This window comes from Pempheris klunzingeri, chromosome 3 (assembly GCF_042242105.1).
Source record: "Pempheris klunzingeri isolate RE-2024b chromosome 3, fPemKlu1.hap1, whole genome shotgun sequence".
Lineage (NCBI taxonomy): Eukaryota > Metazoa > Chordata > Actinopteri > Acropomatiformes > Pempheridae > Pempheris > Pempheris klunzingeri.
In genome coordinates this window covers 9,316,793-9,332,912 of record NC_092014.1, presented here as the reverse complement: position 1 = coordinate 9,332,912, position 16,120 = coordinate 9,316,793, and the positions used below count along the sequence as shown (strand labels likewise).

The 16,120-nt window shown below is 39.3% G+C and overlaps 1 protein-coding gene across 1 annotated transcript; it reads left to right on the top strand.

Annotated features, from left to right (window-relative positions):
* The first annotated feature begins 1,710 nt into the window (after nt 1–1,710).
* On the top strand, nt 1,711–10,683 carry ednraa (endothelin receptor type Aa). Its single transcript, XM_070827855.1, has 8 exons — nt 1,711–1,955; nt 2,975–3,493; nt 5,370–5,497; nt 7,024–7,222; nt 8,542–8,694; nt 8,790–8,923; nt 9,290–9,398; nt 9,959–10,683. The coding sequence occupies exons 2-8, from the start codon at nt 3,020–3,022 to the stop codon at nt 10,094–10,096; spliced, it is 1,335 nt and encodes a 444-aa protein (XP_070683956.1). The 5' UTR covers nt 1,711–1,955; nt 2,975–3,019; the 3' UTR covers nt 10,097–10,683.
* Nucleotides 10,684–16,120: the final 5,437 nt, after the last annotated feature.

Below are 16,120 nucleotides of genomic sequence, written 5' to 3'. Positions count from 1 at the left end.
ATGCTCATTCATACGGTTTTGGAATTGTTGACAACATGCACATTTTGTCATTTCATTTGGACACCTCGTGGACAAGAAAGACTGTAACGAAAGGTAGAGCACGGTGCTTCACATCAGCAGTGAAAATTTGAAATGAACAAACATCTTAAAGATGAAGAAATAAAGGATTGGAAACACACATTGGAGCCAACTCAGAGGTTAATCGGCCTTTGACACTGAAGGCCTCAGGGAGCCAACCAATCAAAGTGTGTTTGTATATAGGTACAACAAGCATGTGCTCTGTATGTGTGTACTATCCGAGCATGTATGAGTACGTTCCCACCTTTACCCAGATTTCTCTTTTTTTCCTCATTTAATGTTTCAGGTTAAGATGCATTTCTGATTTTTGCAACATCTGGTACGCATATCTACTCTGAACTACTAGCTAATGCTATGTATTGGCATTACTTTGCAATAGATAATATTATATTCTCAAGAATAAAACCACAGCACAGGTTAATATTAAAATTCCGTGCAAAACTATGCAGTTTCTACAACCCACATTTCAAAACATACTAAGCATCCAGACACCAGTGTACCTCTTTATTAAAAATGAACTGAAAATGGTGTCTAATGTGTTTGTAAATTCCCCTAATTAGAATTTTTTTATTTTTTTTTAACAAATATTTACTATATTCAGACAGACAAGAGAAATAACGTATTATTTATTTTGTTAATTGTGTGGATTCCCCTAAAAGCAGTCGCTGTGTCAGCTCTTTAGCAGTTAGGAAGACAGATTGTGGTGACTTTGATCGCCCTCTTCCTGCTCTCAGCGCACATCATGATAAATGGTCCATTTTGGAATCCATAATGGACACTGATGTAGAAGCACTCTTCTCTCTTGACATTGAACTGTCTTCTTCTATCATGTAGGTATTTAGTCATCACACAGATCACTGTTTGTTTGAGATGTTTTGATTTTTTTGCTGGGGTTTTTTTGCTTGTTTTTTTGTGTTTTGCATGCAAGAAAAACCACTATGTGTTTGGAATTTAGATTTTTGGAAATTGAAGGGAACGCTCATCTAAACGTAACCACTTTTTCCACGTTATAATTAACTACACAGTTATGAGTCTGATTTTACAACAAATATAAAGCTTTATTACAACAATAAGTAAGGGTAAGAAAGTGTGATGTGGTTCGGCCACCCACACAGTAGTTAGTCTGTAAAACTAAAGGCAGGCTGATGGTTTTGTCCCACTTCCCGTCTCAGTTTCCCCCTCTGAAATTAAGGAAACAAAACATCACAACATGGACACTGACTTCCTTGTGCCTTCCTCCATCCCATCTAATCTCTGCTGACTCTCGTGTGAGGAAACAGTTGCGTGTAATGTATACAAGACATAATGTGAGTCAGAGAGGGATTGAAAGATAAAGTAGGAGGGAGCTCAGCAAAGGGGCAGATTGGAGGGGCGTTGGGCTCCCAGATGCCCTCGCCCCTGTGTGTGTGTGTGTGTGTGTGTGTGTGTGCTGGTGTGCCTTGGAGATGACTGTAAGCAGGCGGTGCCTCTGAGAGAGAGGAGAGGAGGAGGGTGGGGGTGATGTTTCCAAAGGGGGCCCAGTCTGTTACCAAAGGGAGGTGGAGATTTACTATCCCACCCAGTCAAAGTGCCTCACTGGTGCTCTGACACATGCACACATGCGTGCGCACACACACACACGCACGAACACATACATGCAGTGATACACACAGTTTCGCACACACACTCAGACATACTGCAAACTCTCCACAGGAAACTCTGAGCCATAATGCGAAGACACCTCAGAGCAGACGGGTGCATTGCTCAAACCAAGTGGGATATGGTGCGGCTTTGATAGTGCGTTAATTACTCATGTGATGTGATACAGATGTCTGGGGGCTTCAGCCGAAAGTTTGCCTGACGGTTTCCAAGGGGGCCAGGCAGACATTTTAGAAGAGGTAGGTGAAAACCAAACGTATTTATTATTTATAGATAGATCAGTTTGCGTGCTGTCACAGATCCCAGCAGTGTCATGCTGATGCTAAACTGTGATGCTACTTGAAGGGCTGGCTGCTAAATAGTTCTTTGTGTACTTGGTGACAGCTGGGACTTTGAACAGGAAGAACTCTGGGCTATAAGAGTTGCCTGTGCTGTCACATGATGAAAAGGGCCTCACTATCGATCTGACAGTTTGAAACTTTATTTGCTCTTCACCCAGAGTTTTGTGGAGTGAATTACTCTGATTTTGTCCAAAGAGTTTGTTGTTTTTCCTGTGAAGAGGCAGTTATGGTAAAGATATCTATATATTTATAACAGTAAACTCAGTAAAGAACCAGAGGATTCACAGGGGAATCCCAAGTATAACCATGCACTGTGTTTTGGACCTTCATCTGAGTTTTAGTTTAACCTGATTGCTTGCACTGAAAAATGCTGACTGGAAAGCAGCCCTGCAGCACTTCTTTCATGTTAAAAAAAAATCTCTGTGTTTTGTAACCACATGTTTAAACCTTTCTAAATTAGAAACAGAGGGAGAATGCAGAACGGAGGAAATCATTCATTGGCAAAGCCACGCAAGGGGCTCATTGTGAAAACAGCATAAGACATGAAGCCTCACAGTGTAGCTGCAACATTATTGACACAAAGACATAAGCAGTTGTTATTTCTTCCAGGGAAGACTAGACCAAATAATGTGTCCTGATGACTAATCTTTAAATGTCTGACTGTAACTAGTCCTGGCATCTCCCATCTGTGCCCCCTTGGCAAAACCTTTTTGAAGTCTTGAAGAAGTTGTTTAACTTCCTCACGGCTTTTGAAAGGACAGTAGTGCTGTTTAACTATCTCACAATAGACATATAATATTCCACTTTGGTGAGATTTTAAGTTGAGGCAAAATGTGAAAGAACAACATGATTTTCTTGTTGTGTAATGTCTGTAACCAATTTTTTCCTGTAGTTATTTGTTTTCTTTTTCCCACCAGTGATATATTGGGACAGCCTTTCAGACAGTCAAATCAAAGCTCCAAATGTGTTCCATAATGGGCACCCCAGCTGTACATATGTTGGTGCTAATGGTCTGTATGGCAGCCAGAGGAATGTGCCAGATAAACAGAGCTGAAGCTGAGGAGCGTCAGCTCGTCCACTCCACCCTCCAGTCACCGGGTTTCTACAGCACCAGCAGTCCCAGCTTGGAACCTGGCCTCCACCTGAGGGCCCCGGAGGCTGATGCACAAGCTGTGGGGTCTGCTAATGGAACTGTCATAAAGCCAGTACCACCTCCAATGTGCATCGGACCCACCTCTATTAAGGACTATTTTAGGTACATCAACACTGTAATCTCCATTATAGTGTTTGTGGTCGGCCTGGTCGGCAACGCCACCCTGCTGAGGATTATATACCAGCACAAGTGCATGAGGAACGGGCCAAATGCCCTCATTGCCAGTCTGGCACTGGGGGACCTTATCTACATAATCATTGATATACCCATCAATGTATACAAGGTAAAGTTCTCACTCTGTTGGTGCATATTTAATTAAAATACTGACCTAATTTCTCTTGAGTGGCAGGTGTGTGCGTGTTGATATGATGAAATCCAGCTACAATGGAGGTGACACGCAGAGATAAAGTGGAATATTACCGAAGGGGAAAAGGGCGGGGGGGGGGGGGGAGGAGTGGAAGGGAGTGTGCAAATAGACGGGAAAGTGGATCAGTCGGACGCCATTATCTTCCTCGTGTGGGCAGATTAGTGATGAGAGGAGCAGGGATATGGCTGGTTTAAATAAACACGGGAATCAGGCTGTAGTCACACATACCAGTGGCCTTGTATTGACCTGGGACATTAGTCACTGACCCTTATCTAGAGGTTTTATTTTTTTTTTAAAAAGTACTTAGTGACAAATCACTTGTGGAGTTTTGAACTCAGTTCTTCATTAAAGCCCCATCAACAATGTTTTCTCCAAATAAAAGTGAGAGTAAAAAGATAAACCAAAACTTAAGTGTAAATACATTTAAAATGTTTCCTACCCTGTCCTAATTAAAAGCATCAACTTATTTCATTCTTGTGTTTGAGAAAATTGCTGATTTTCATAAACCTTTAACAGTATCAGAAAACATTAAAAAGTAGTAGTTATCAATATATTCAAAACTTAAACTTAATCAGTCTGAGAACGACAACTGGTTTCAGTTTTTGTTTTTTGAAGACTCACAACATTTTTGTTTATCCAAAACATTCATGCAACAGTCCGTGAATTGTGCCTTTAGAATATGAAGCATGTAATGATGATGGATTATCCTCAGGGCTGCTGTCTTGGGTTGATTTATACTAATAAATACTGTCATGCTTTGTATAATTGAGTGCCAGGATTGAGTGATCGGTCAACCTGTTCTTTCCAGTGGCTTTATGGAGTGCCATTTTTTAAGAAAAAAAAATGAGAGAGCCACCTGGTGATAATTACTTTGGGACTTTGAGGACACAGCGACTTTGTTGTTCAAGCACCATGTGTGCAAAAAGGAAACAAAAACTCCCCTGCGGTTTTTGCACAAACAAAGACAGAGCCACATCTACAATGTTGAAACCATGTTGAAGCCCCTTGTTCACCTCCTCAGGGCTGGGATAGTGTTTCCAAAAATAATCAGCTACTTATACACTAAAAACAGTGACGTGGGCTCTCTTCCTATCTGCTGCTCTTCTGTGCTCCTGGGAAACTTAAGCAGCACAAGTAAACAATAGAGGGCCAGGAAGCACCGTGAAGTTCTTCCTTTAGCTGCAGCTCTGAGAAACTTGTTTAACCCAGGTTATATTGTACGGAAGGAAAAGTGCTCAGACCACTTTGAGTGAAACAAAGGTCTCATGCGGCCTTGACTTATTTTCCCAAAGGAAGTAATACTATAAGAAGTTGTGGAAGTGGCTCTGAGATATTAATGACAACAAAGTGAGTTATTATTCATGTCTGGTTGTAAGCTTCTTAGAGGTTGTACGGTTGCAGGAGATGTGAAAGTTTTGCAAAATAATTTGAAAAGTTTTATCAGCTGATGAGCGCCATATGGTCCGTGTCAGACTAAACTCCCTCTGACGTTAAGATGACGTTGAGAGGTCTTTCATGTGCCTCGGCCTGCAGTAAAATTACCTTAAATAGATTTAAACAATGGTGAGCATGAATTCAGTAAGAAAAGTGAGATTAATAGTCAACTCCCTAAAGACAGATTGCTCAAATAAAGATATTTACTTTGTACTGATTAACATTAACTTAGCAAAACAGTGATTCAGAGGCAAATTACAATAATTTGTTTGCTGCATGCTGAATAATAAAAGTTGTTACAAATGTGATTTAAGTGTTCAGTTCAGTTAAGTGTTATTGTATGTGCTTTTCCCACCAGCTGCTGGCATCTCGCTGGCCTTTTGAGGACAGCCTTGTTGGCCTGTGTCTGTGTAAGCTGGTGCCCTTCCTGCAGAAAGCCTCAGTGGGCATCACCGTTCTTAACCTGTGCGCCCTCAGTGTGGACAGGTCAGTGTTTCTGTGCATGTTTATAATGCAGTGTTTGACTAAATATCAATGTTAAAGCAGCTTTTGTTTCATTCATTCTTCATTATAACTGTTTTTATCGTTTTCATAGTTGAAAAAAACAGGTACTATTGTACAACATTTCAGGAGGCATTACAGTCACTGGAAAACAAGATTAGACAATTAAAACATTAATATTTTAATTTGATTCCAGTTTCATGAGGATTTGGTTGGTTGAGCTGACGATCACTTCCAGGAAAGGTCATTACTGATTCTCACTGGGAAGTTGTTTATCTCTCTGCTCTTGTATTTGTTGCCTCAGTGTGAGCGAGTGATGAGCTCCTGTATGAGATGCTCTTAATGGAATCATTTGGAGGCATTTATTTTACATGCAACATTAAGTGTACCATATATGCACTGTAAACAGTATATATGATGGTTGATATTGAAAACTCTTTCTTGGTAGCAAGTGTACTGACAAGTTCTTTTTTAATAGTATCTTAATAGAAATTCCCTAATGAATAAGTGATGATCATGGAGTGCTGAAGCTCAGTGTCATCTCACGTTATGCACTAGACACAACTTTAGAGATAAGAGGCTCGCCTGCCTGTTCGGCATAGGCTCCAAGGTTCAACTAGGCAGACATATTTAATGACCTCCATTATGAGAAAAAGACGCTTTGCTGCAGTGCTGTACAGTTGTGTTCGAACAGCAGATGTTCTTCATTTGTTTCCAGGAAATGTGTAGCATATCTTTGTGTGTGTGTGTGTGTGTGTGTGTGTGTGTGAGTGTGTGTGTATGTGTGTGTATTATGAAAGTACTTGAGACTCTTTTGTATCTTTTCAATGTTGGAGGAAGAGAAAAAGGTGGATACATTACCACTTAGTAAAATATAAATGCCACCATGTTGTTCAACAGAGAAATTCAAATGTGTCATGAAAAATATATTGTTTTTGCCATAAAATCTTGATGGAGGATTTTACTAAAACATTTCGACAAGTGGTTTCCATTAATGAAACAAACAAGCAAACAAGTATTCAGTGCATGGGAAACACAAGCCAACAGACAGACCTCTCTGCCAACATGGGCCAGTCTGTTTGGAGGCTTCACAAAAATATAAATATTAGATATTTAAAATAAACAATTGATCATCTCTCCTCATTAAATCTTAACATTTTGATAGTCTTTGCTGACTGAGCAGTTTGTTGTGCTTGGTGTGCTGCCATGCATAAAGAAAATGTTGTTAGCTTTGTCAGTCAGGAGGGACAAAGAAAATGATGACTTTGCTAATTTCTATTTAATGATGGAGAAGTGACTGAAAGCACCTGAACTGCTGCAGCATTGTCTTAATGAATAAATAAGCGTTTTCATATCATGGTAATAGTGTTAGATTTACAGTTTTCTTAATTGTATCCCAGGAGCGCTATATCATAATTATTCCTGCTGCAGTATATCCTACTCATGTTGTTTTAATCTAATCAATTTAATATGTGTAATCCATCTGTTACGCCTTTGTCTGTCCTTCACAGGTACAGAGCCGTGGCCTCCTGGAGCAGAGTTCAGGGAGTGGGCATCCCTCTGTTCACAGTCATTGAGATTGTGACTGTTTGGGTACTGTCACTCATCCTGGCAATACCGGAGGCTGTCGGCTTCGACATGGTCACATTCACCTACAGGAATGAAACCATACACACCTGCATGCTTTACCCCAAGGGTGACTTCATGATCGTACGTTATCATCCTTTCTTTATCATTTCTGGATAAGAAATTTGACGTTTTTGTGTGTGCCAGTGTGTTGCTTGTATTCAGGCCAAGATGTGCTGTGATGTGTCAAGGTACTCATATGGAAGGCTAGTGGAATTTTACAATGAAGAGACAAAACATCAGTGGATGTTTGAGATAGGAAACCCATCTGCATGAGGACTGCTTAAAGTGAAAGTGCAAGTTCGGCTTGATATTCCCATTGTCTTAAAAGCGTGTTTGGAGTTAATGAGTGTTTTTAATGGCCAGTTAGCACATGATTTGCTATTTTCAGAGCATTAATACAACAGTAAAAGCAATCCTCTACAATATTCCCTGCTTTGGCAATAAATAATTAAAAACATAAGCCAATTCAACATCACATTCTAAAGGCAGCTCCTTATTCCTCTGGATATACCACTCCACCCAATTCACCTTTTAAGCCAGGAGGTGAGTATTTAGTACTAAAAAGATTGATTTGAGTATTACTTTAAGAAATAAGCCTGGTCCACTTACTCCCTCCAAGTGATTGTGGCCTTTTCCCCATCTGTGGAGCACATAATTGATTGCAGGCCAAGAGAAATTACTGAGACCTGAAATCTGGGGCCTCAAGCTGTGCCACGTGTGTGCATCTACTCCATTACTGCAAAACTGCAGTAATCTCTGTCAGATATCAGCAATACAATGCTGAGGCCTGAGCAAAGTTTAACAGCATTATTTAATAACAATGAAATAGCACATTTTGCTCTTTAAAACATTTTCTTGGCAAAACTTTGTTTTGTTGGTACTCAATACATAAAGCCAAAGTTTGACGTGGATCAGTAAACTTTAAATAGTAAAATCAGTCAAATTTAAACTAAACTCTTTGTTTTTGCTATTCATGGAAATAGTGTTACAGACCAAACCTGTAGCATTTGGATGGTCTGCAGAGGCACTGGAGTACAGGGGTAGTCTGGTGGTGGTTTAGGTTTAGGTCATTTCAGTTGGACACATTAACAAATAATGAAGCAAAAGCCCAGAGTCTTATTTCTTGGGTTACTCTAAGGCCCCCGATAACTGCAGTTAGCAAACATTTAAGAGAGATACTCCCTCAGCAGATAGATGGAGGTGTAGTAGGAGCCATTAGTTAGTGGGAAATGCACAGAAGAGAAAGGTGCATTTGATCCTAGGAAGTCTTAGATCCATTTAGATCCATGAAATAATCTTACAGCTGTACCCAGTGGCATTAGACATCAATGTAGAATGCAGAAAACTGTGGCAGCATTTAGCATTTATTTCATCTTAAATGTATTACTCTCTCTCCGTAGTTCTATAAGAATGCAAAGGACTGGTGGCTGTTTGGCTTCTACTTTTGTGTACCGCTGATCTGCACTGCTGCGTTCTACACTCTCATGACCTGCGAGATGCTCAACCACAGGAATGGCAGCCTTCGGATAGCCCTCAGTGAGCACCTCAAACAGGTTGGATAATACTTTTGAATTATAATCCCTCCTTTACACAAACTGTGTCATCACCCCTCTAATGGTGGAATGAAACCCGCCGTTTGTCTCTGCAGAGGAGGGAGGTGGCCAAAGCCGTCTTCTGCCTCGTCCTCATCTTTGCCCTCTGCTGGTTCCCACTGCACCTCAGCAGGATCCTCAAGAGGATGGTTTACTACCCGGATGATAGCACGCGCTGTGAGCTGCTCAGGTGAGTTACTGGAAGAACAACCCTCTTACAAAAAAGTTACTTGAAGGACTAAAGGTAGCAGAGTATGCAGATGTACAGGACATGGCTCTGTTCCGTCACATCCGTGATGTGTTTTTTTAATATTAGTTCGTGATCTCAACTGTTTCTTTATGGGTTGAGAATGGCAGTACCCTTGGGCTTCCAAACACCCACTGAATAGACATTTACAAAAATGTATCTAAAAAAGTTAACAGAAACAAGGCAGATTCTGCCTGAAGTATTTACCATTAAATGCTGTTGAAAGAACATTCAAAAAGGTTTAAATGGCCACTGTGGTGCTCTATAAAAATAATGATAAGCTGCCTCTCTACTGTTTTCTATTTTCAGCTTCCTGTTGGTCATGGATTATCTAGGTATCAACCTTGCAACATTCAACTCCTGCATAAACCCCATTATCCTCTACTTTGTCAGCAAGAAGTTTAAAAACTGCTTCAAGGTATTTTACTTTCCTGCAACAGATTCATGCACGTAACACACTCCAACATGCGCTCTTTATCTCTCTTTCTCTCACACACACAAACACACACACCTCATATTTAGTCTGGCCTGTAAAGTAAACAGTGAACTGAGGACTTTGTCCATGACACAGAGGCTGTGACGGTGATGACTTTCCATGAGCAACATGTAAAAGCAGCCCAGTGATTTATGTATTCACTTTGTATGGCTGAGGTCACACACTGCAAATGTCTGTCAAAAGGGCCCATGCTGGAGATAAACCATGCCTTAAGTTTGCATGCTAAAGGAGTTATGGGAAAGAGGTGGGGGAGCAGAAGTGAGAATAGATACACATACATGTGGAAAAACTCCTAGGTAAAAATTTCTATGTTAAAGGAACAACGGGGGAATACATTTATTTGCTTTCTTGCCAAGAGTTAGATGAGAGGATTAATACCTCAAAAAGAGGTATCTACTCATCTAACACTGTAAAAAAAATGGAAGTATATTTCTCAAAACTTTAATTTTTCTCTCTTTTTTTCTCTTCGTCTAATCTTCAAGTCGTGTTTGTGCTGCTGGTGTTACTCCGACAACCAGCTGAGCAGCATCGGACCCATGAATGGTACCAGTATCCAGTGCAAAAGCCCTGAGCCCAACAACATCCACACTGATCGCAGTATCAGGAAGGACAGCGACTGATCTCCCACCTGACCTGAGGGATATTTCCGAGCTCTTCCATATACCCAGCAGCTTTTTAAACGCAATCAGTGCTCACCCATATACATATCACACATCAAAACTTATTTTTTTCAGACAATAAATGCAATAAATGCATGTGGGTTCGGATAGGAACTGGAGTTGATAGGAATGAACAATGCTCCGAACCTGCCCGAGCCTCTCAGGGGGCGAAACTTCCTAAAACAAACTCCTTGCATTCCCACGCCCACGGACAGTGATGTTGTAGCATGAGAGAAGAAGGGGGGAGAGCGGGATGAGGAGGAGGAGGAGGAAGAGGAGGACTCTTTAACAGGATGCAGCTGAACTGTGACTATAAATTACTCTGAATCAGTAGCCAAGCGTGCTATTCCTGTAAAGAGCAACACTACTGGGAAGGATGCACAAACCTACAGGAAGGAAAAAGCAGACTGCACGCTGTCAGAGGGAATGATGGAAGATGAGTATGCACCGTCCCCAGGAGTTCTCTACTCACTGATGGTGGAAAACAGGAAAGCTTGTTACTGACTCTTGCAACTATTAATTTTCCATTAAACACGCAAATGATTGTACAGTGTATTTTACTCACACTCATTACACATTAAGCTACTTTGTGGTATAATTAGGAGACTGTTTTGAAGTTCATTTGCTTCACGTTCGACTCTTACTGCTTGACAAAAAACTTTGTTCGATTCATCAGGAAAAGAGGAAAAATGTGAACAAAAGGATGCATCCCTGATCGACAGACCTCCAAACTTCTGGTTATTAATCCAGAAATGAAATACTAATACAGCAGAATCACGCAGTTTCAGAATCAGCCAAAATATGCTGGTGCAAAATCATGTACAGGGTTGGAGGCTTTAGAGGGGATAAGGTACAACTCTGTATTTTAATAGCACATGTCAAGCAAATAAAAAATATGGAGTAATGCATTACAACAGGTCTGATATTGCCATAGACCAAAATGGACAGGAATTAGCTTTTTTCTAAACACTGTGAATTTTACCAAATATAACCAATAATAATTGTGCCTTTTATGTTTGTGTAACTCATGGAATATATATATATGAATAGGCTATAGTGTCCACTTTTATAAAGTGTTATATTAAAGTAATAATGATTATTTTACTCACACTACATTATCTGTGTAATGACTGAGGCAAATGAGTTTTTGATGGTGGTAGAAAATTCTCCATATGTTAAAGGAGTAGTTTGACATTTAGTAAAATATGCGTATATCGACACTTGTCTGTACAATAAGTATTTAGCTGCAGCCACAGATTGACATAGCTTAGCATAAAGACTGGCAACAGAGGAAGCAGCTAGCCTGGCTCTGTCTGAAACCCACCAACCAGCACCTCTGAAGCTGTATAATTAACATGTTATATCTAATTATTTGGAAATTACCGTATATTCAGCAGCTAACCAGCTGTCAGACGAAGCTGACCAGCAAAAACTGATTTGGATTTAGTTACTTTAAGACAGAGCCAAGCTCGCTTTTCCCCCCTTTTCTCAGTCTCAATGCTGAGCTAAGCTAACTGGCTGCAGCTTCATATTGAACAGACAGACATGAGAGAGGTATTAACCCTCTCATGTAGCTCCTGGCAAGAAACTGAATGACAAGTGCAAAACTGAAAAACTACTCAAACTATTCTTTTTATGCGGAAGTTATATTCAGCTACCAAACAACTTTACTGCCTTATATTATTTGATATGTGAATATATGTAAACCTGTGTGTGCTGTGTGTATAATAACTTGCACTTCTTAAGCTGGAGTGTTTTGCACACTTGTGTACAGAAGAACAGACGATATCTGTGCAGTTTTATTTTACCACTACTCATCGAAGCGATTCATAATAATCTGCAATTAAAATGGAATTCACATGTTTGTTGTCATCGATTTAACATGTCAACCTCACGTTTATGCTGCTGCTTGTACCAATAAATCAACTTCTATCTCCACAGGCAGGAACTGCGAGGTTTATTTCAGCATCACACTAGCATTGGTTTCTCCAGAAAGTCAAGGGGGCCCCTTCTGTTTTTAATCTGCGTCTGTGAGAAAGAGGCGTCTGGGAGTGATTTGAAGCACACTGTGACCTGCTTGGCAACTGAGCCCTTAGGGTTGCTAATGTCAGCGGAGAGGATGTGAACGGCTTGGACGGAGGGAATTTGATACTTATAACTCACTTCTCATCTGTGTTGCCAAAAGAGGATCGAGAAAAGCAAAGACCATTACTTATTTGTGTTTTAGTCCTAAATTAGCTTTAATGTGGCAGGATTATATATATATATATATTGCTTACAATCAGTGTCGTAATGGTCATAAATAATAAGGATTTTTTTTTATTTTGCTGAGAAGTGAATAACATTAATGCAAATTGGACTTGATTTAATGCAACACAAACACATTTCAGCTACTGTTTCTTTAATGTAACAATGTGTTTTGTCTAAATCCAGTAAATAAAGCACCAGTTGCATCACAGCTGATTGTGTGGCATCTTCTCACATTTCAGTGTCTACTTTACTGTGACCAAAAGTCTCGTTAACCCTGGATTATGCTCTTTGTACCTCTCAAAAAGGAGAAAATTACCAGAGCATGTAATCCCATACACAAAGCTGAAAAGCACCCAAAACCAACAGAACACTGCAGCAACTGTTGTTTTATCGGACGCTGGCCTGTTGTTTCAGTGGGTTGATAAGTCTCTGCCAGGCCATATACTTTATGAAACTGGTTCATATTCCTTGTATGAAATCATGTCACAATCAGGTTCCAGTAACCTTGAAGAAATACAGAATTGCTCAAAACTTTGGCTGCTAAGATAGAACAGTTCAGGTCTTAGTGCAGCACAGAATAAAAAAAGAAAGTAAGAAATAATAACAAGATGATATTAGAACACATTAGAACACATTTATGCTTTTGGGGGGTGAGGGAGGAAAGTGAAGGGGAGGGAAACTGGGTGGTTTTAGTTCTGTGGGAATTTGTGGAAACTTGTGTCTTGCCAGCAGTGAATTGAATGAAGCTTAAAAACAAATCTCAAAGGTCCAAAGCGCTTCTAGATGCAGAGCTTATTCAGATTTAGCTGTTGATGCAGTTTGTTCAAGACTGATCAATGTTTGTGGCACAGACAATGATTTTGTATTAGGAAGTAAAAGAAAGTATGATTTCAACCTCAGATTTATGTTAATGTTCATAACATCACTGTTCATTAGTTTGGTTATAAGAGTAATCACAATGAGATAGAGTATACTATATACATTTGTTCATTTCAATTGATCACCTGGTTGATTAAAAAAAACAATAATGACATAATTTTCTGCCATAACATTCGATTTTCATTCGGAAATTTTGAGTCATGTTATCCGGGGAAGTGAAATTTGTCTTTGAGATGTTCAGTCTCATACAAAAAACACATTTCTATCACAAAGGTAATGGGGAATATGAGCTCAGTGAGCTGCAGATACATTTTATCTCACTTTTGCTGTCACATAGTGAGTTATCAGAGTGTCTAGAAATCTTTTTTTAGTTCTTATTTCTATTTTGTTCTTAATTTTTGCTTTCAATCCACTTTGGTTCCAGTTAGTTTATAGAGTGGATTTGCTTGTTTTAAGTTTATTTCTTCTTTTATTTATTAGGTTTAGTAACATTTTTATTATTTTCAGTTTTAGTACGTTTTTTTTAATTTTAATATGTAGACTGTTTGTCAGAGGTGATATCACAACACAAACACAAAACTTTGAGCAGGCAGTTTTACTCACAGTCATGTAGACATCCCAGTCTGAGTAAACACGTGCACCAGTACCAACACAAATCGACAAAACTAACTAAAACTAAAGACATTTCCTGTATATTTTTATTTTGCTTTAGTTAGTTTTGTAGGTCCCCAATATTGCTTCATTTGATTTTCATTGTATATATTTTATAAAAGTCTAGTTTTTATTTTTATTTCAGTTAACTCAGATGTTTTTTCACAACCAGTTTTAGTCATTAGTTTAGCTTTAGTCTTAGTTAACCCAGTTAGCCCAGCAGCTCCTTTTCTGGGCCACAGGTGTCACCAAGCGAAGGATTGTTTTTTTGTTTTTTTTAAAGGAATAATAATAAAACATTTAAAACATTTGGTGTTAACATTAAACAGGGGTAAATAATTTTCATTTTGAGGACTACTTTCAGGCCCAGATTTGGTGCCTTGATGGGTATAGCACAGAAGAATCAACTATATCAGGTTTGAATTGAGAAGTAATATTTGTCACTTCATTGTTTTTCATGGGGTTTGTTGATAATTACAATTATTTCCAGATTTTATCCTTTAAAGAACTCTTGTTTTTAAATAACTACTGTCCCTGCTGTTTGACTGTGAAGATCTTCTTTGACTCCTACCTCACTTATGTTGTTATTCAGATGAACTGAAGTGAACACCCTCAGTGAGTCTGAACATTTCCTGACACAAAGGCCTATGGCAGACATATTAAGATAAATAAGTAATTGTTGAACAATTGCAGACTTGTGTGTTGCTCTAACAAAGGAGGTGCACTTTGGCTGATACATTATATCTCAGGAATCAGACAGTATGTCTCCTCCTTTGTTGTGCATTGATTATTATTATTCCTCAGACCTATCCACTCTGCTTATGTGTGTTTCCTGCAAGGCACATACTGTAAGACTTACTTCACCCTACAGTTATGGCTATGATTCACTGAAACATAACGGACGCCACATCCTTTATGCTAAAATATGTTTTGGATCTGATCAAACACAGCATATGTTTATCTACCCTGCCCTTACATGGCTGCACCCTGTATGCCACTTTGCATGGCAATCCCTCCAAGCTATCCACCATGGCACTTGCTTGCACAACTTGTGGCAAAGACTATTTCTAATTCATAAAAGCCAAAAGGATCCATTCAAAATTCATGAACAATCTGTCCTGCTACAACCAGTGATTTCTGTGACTGTGGGGCAGTGGAGACATGGAGCAACAGAAAGGAAAGTTCTGCCTCCCCTCATTTTACAGGAAGACACACAGACATAGATATACTCAAACATGCGCACATACGCGTGCACACAAGAGCAAAAGGTTAGAAGGAGGTTCTGATGGTTTGATGAAGCAGGATTTAGTTTAAACAACTATCACATACATTCAAACAGGGCAAACTGCCGATCTGCATTCATGAGATAAGTGCTTTTCTGAAGGGAGTGAACAATGGATGATGGTTATTTTGCTTCAACACCTAAACCTGACATCTGTCTGCAGGTTTCACATTTTGTGTAAAACATCATTAAAATGTTTTGTCTTAACTGTTTTGTACTTGAAATTAAGGATTATTTTTATTATGATAAAAATGATTGAATGTAAGACATTAGAATTACAACAATAAACTCATTTACTGATATATTAAACTGATGTGCTCCTTCTTAATTCTCCAATAGCACTTTTTCCCTGAATCCAGTGTGACATGTCAGGGTGACAGGGTGGAGAAGAAAACAAAATAAGAAAATGAATGATGGCTGCATTCCATTTTGTTGCTTTGGTTTCAGGAGCATGGTATTGTTGTTGCATGTTGGCTCACTGGAACATTTGAATATAACACAGCCATCATGAATGTTATAAGCAATGTGCTTTTCGTATTATAACAAGTCAAAATGTCTTCTGTAAAGGGCTATGTGCATAAGTTATAAAACAGGTTGTACTGTACTTCTACACATCACACACACATTGTCAAATGTAGATGTCTAATATACACACATTGTGTTTATTTGCATTTTTCAACTGAAAAAAAGTTGAATTTAGCCCAAACAAAAGTTCACACTTGGCCTAAATGTGACCCACAAAACACTTTAGGAAAGTAAATAATAGAAGGAGCATGGTGACCACTCTCAGCCTTTGCCGTTTTCAAACCACGTGCAACTGCTCTGAATATTGAATCTGGTATTTTTGTAATTGTTAATTCACATTGCCACCTGCTGGTGAAAGCACAGATCATGTGGTCAAAGGGAGTGCAGGGCAACCAAAC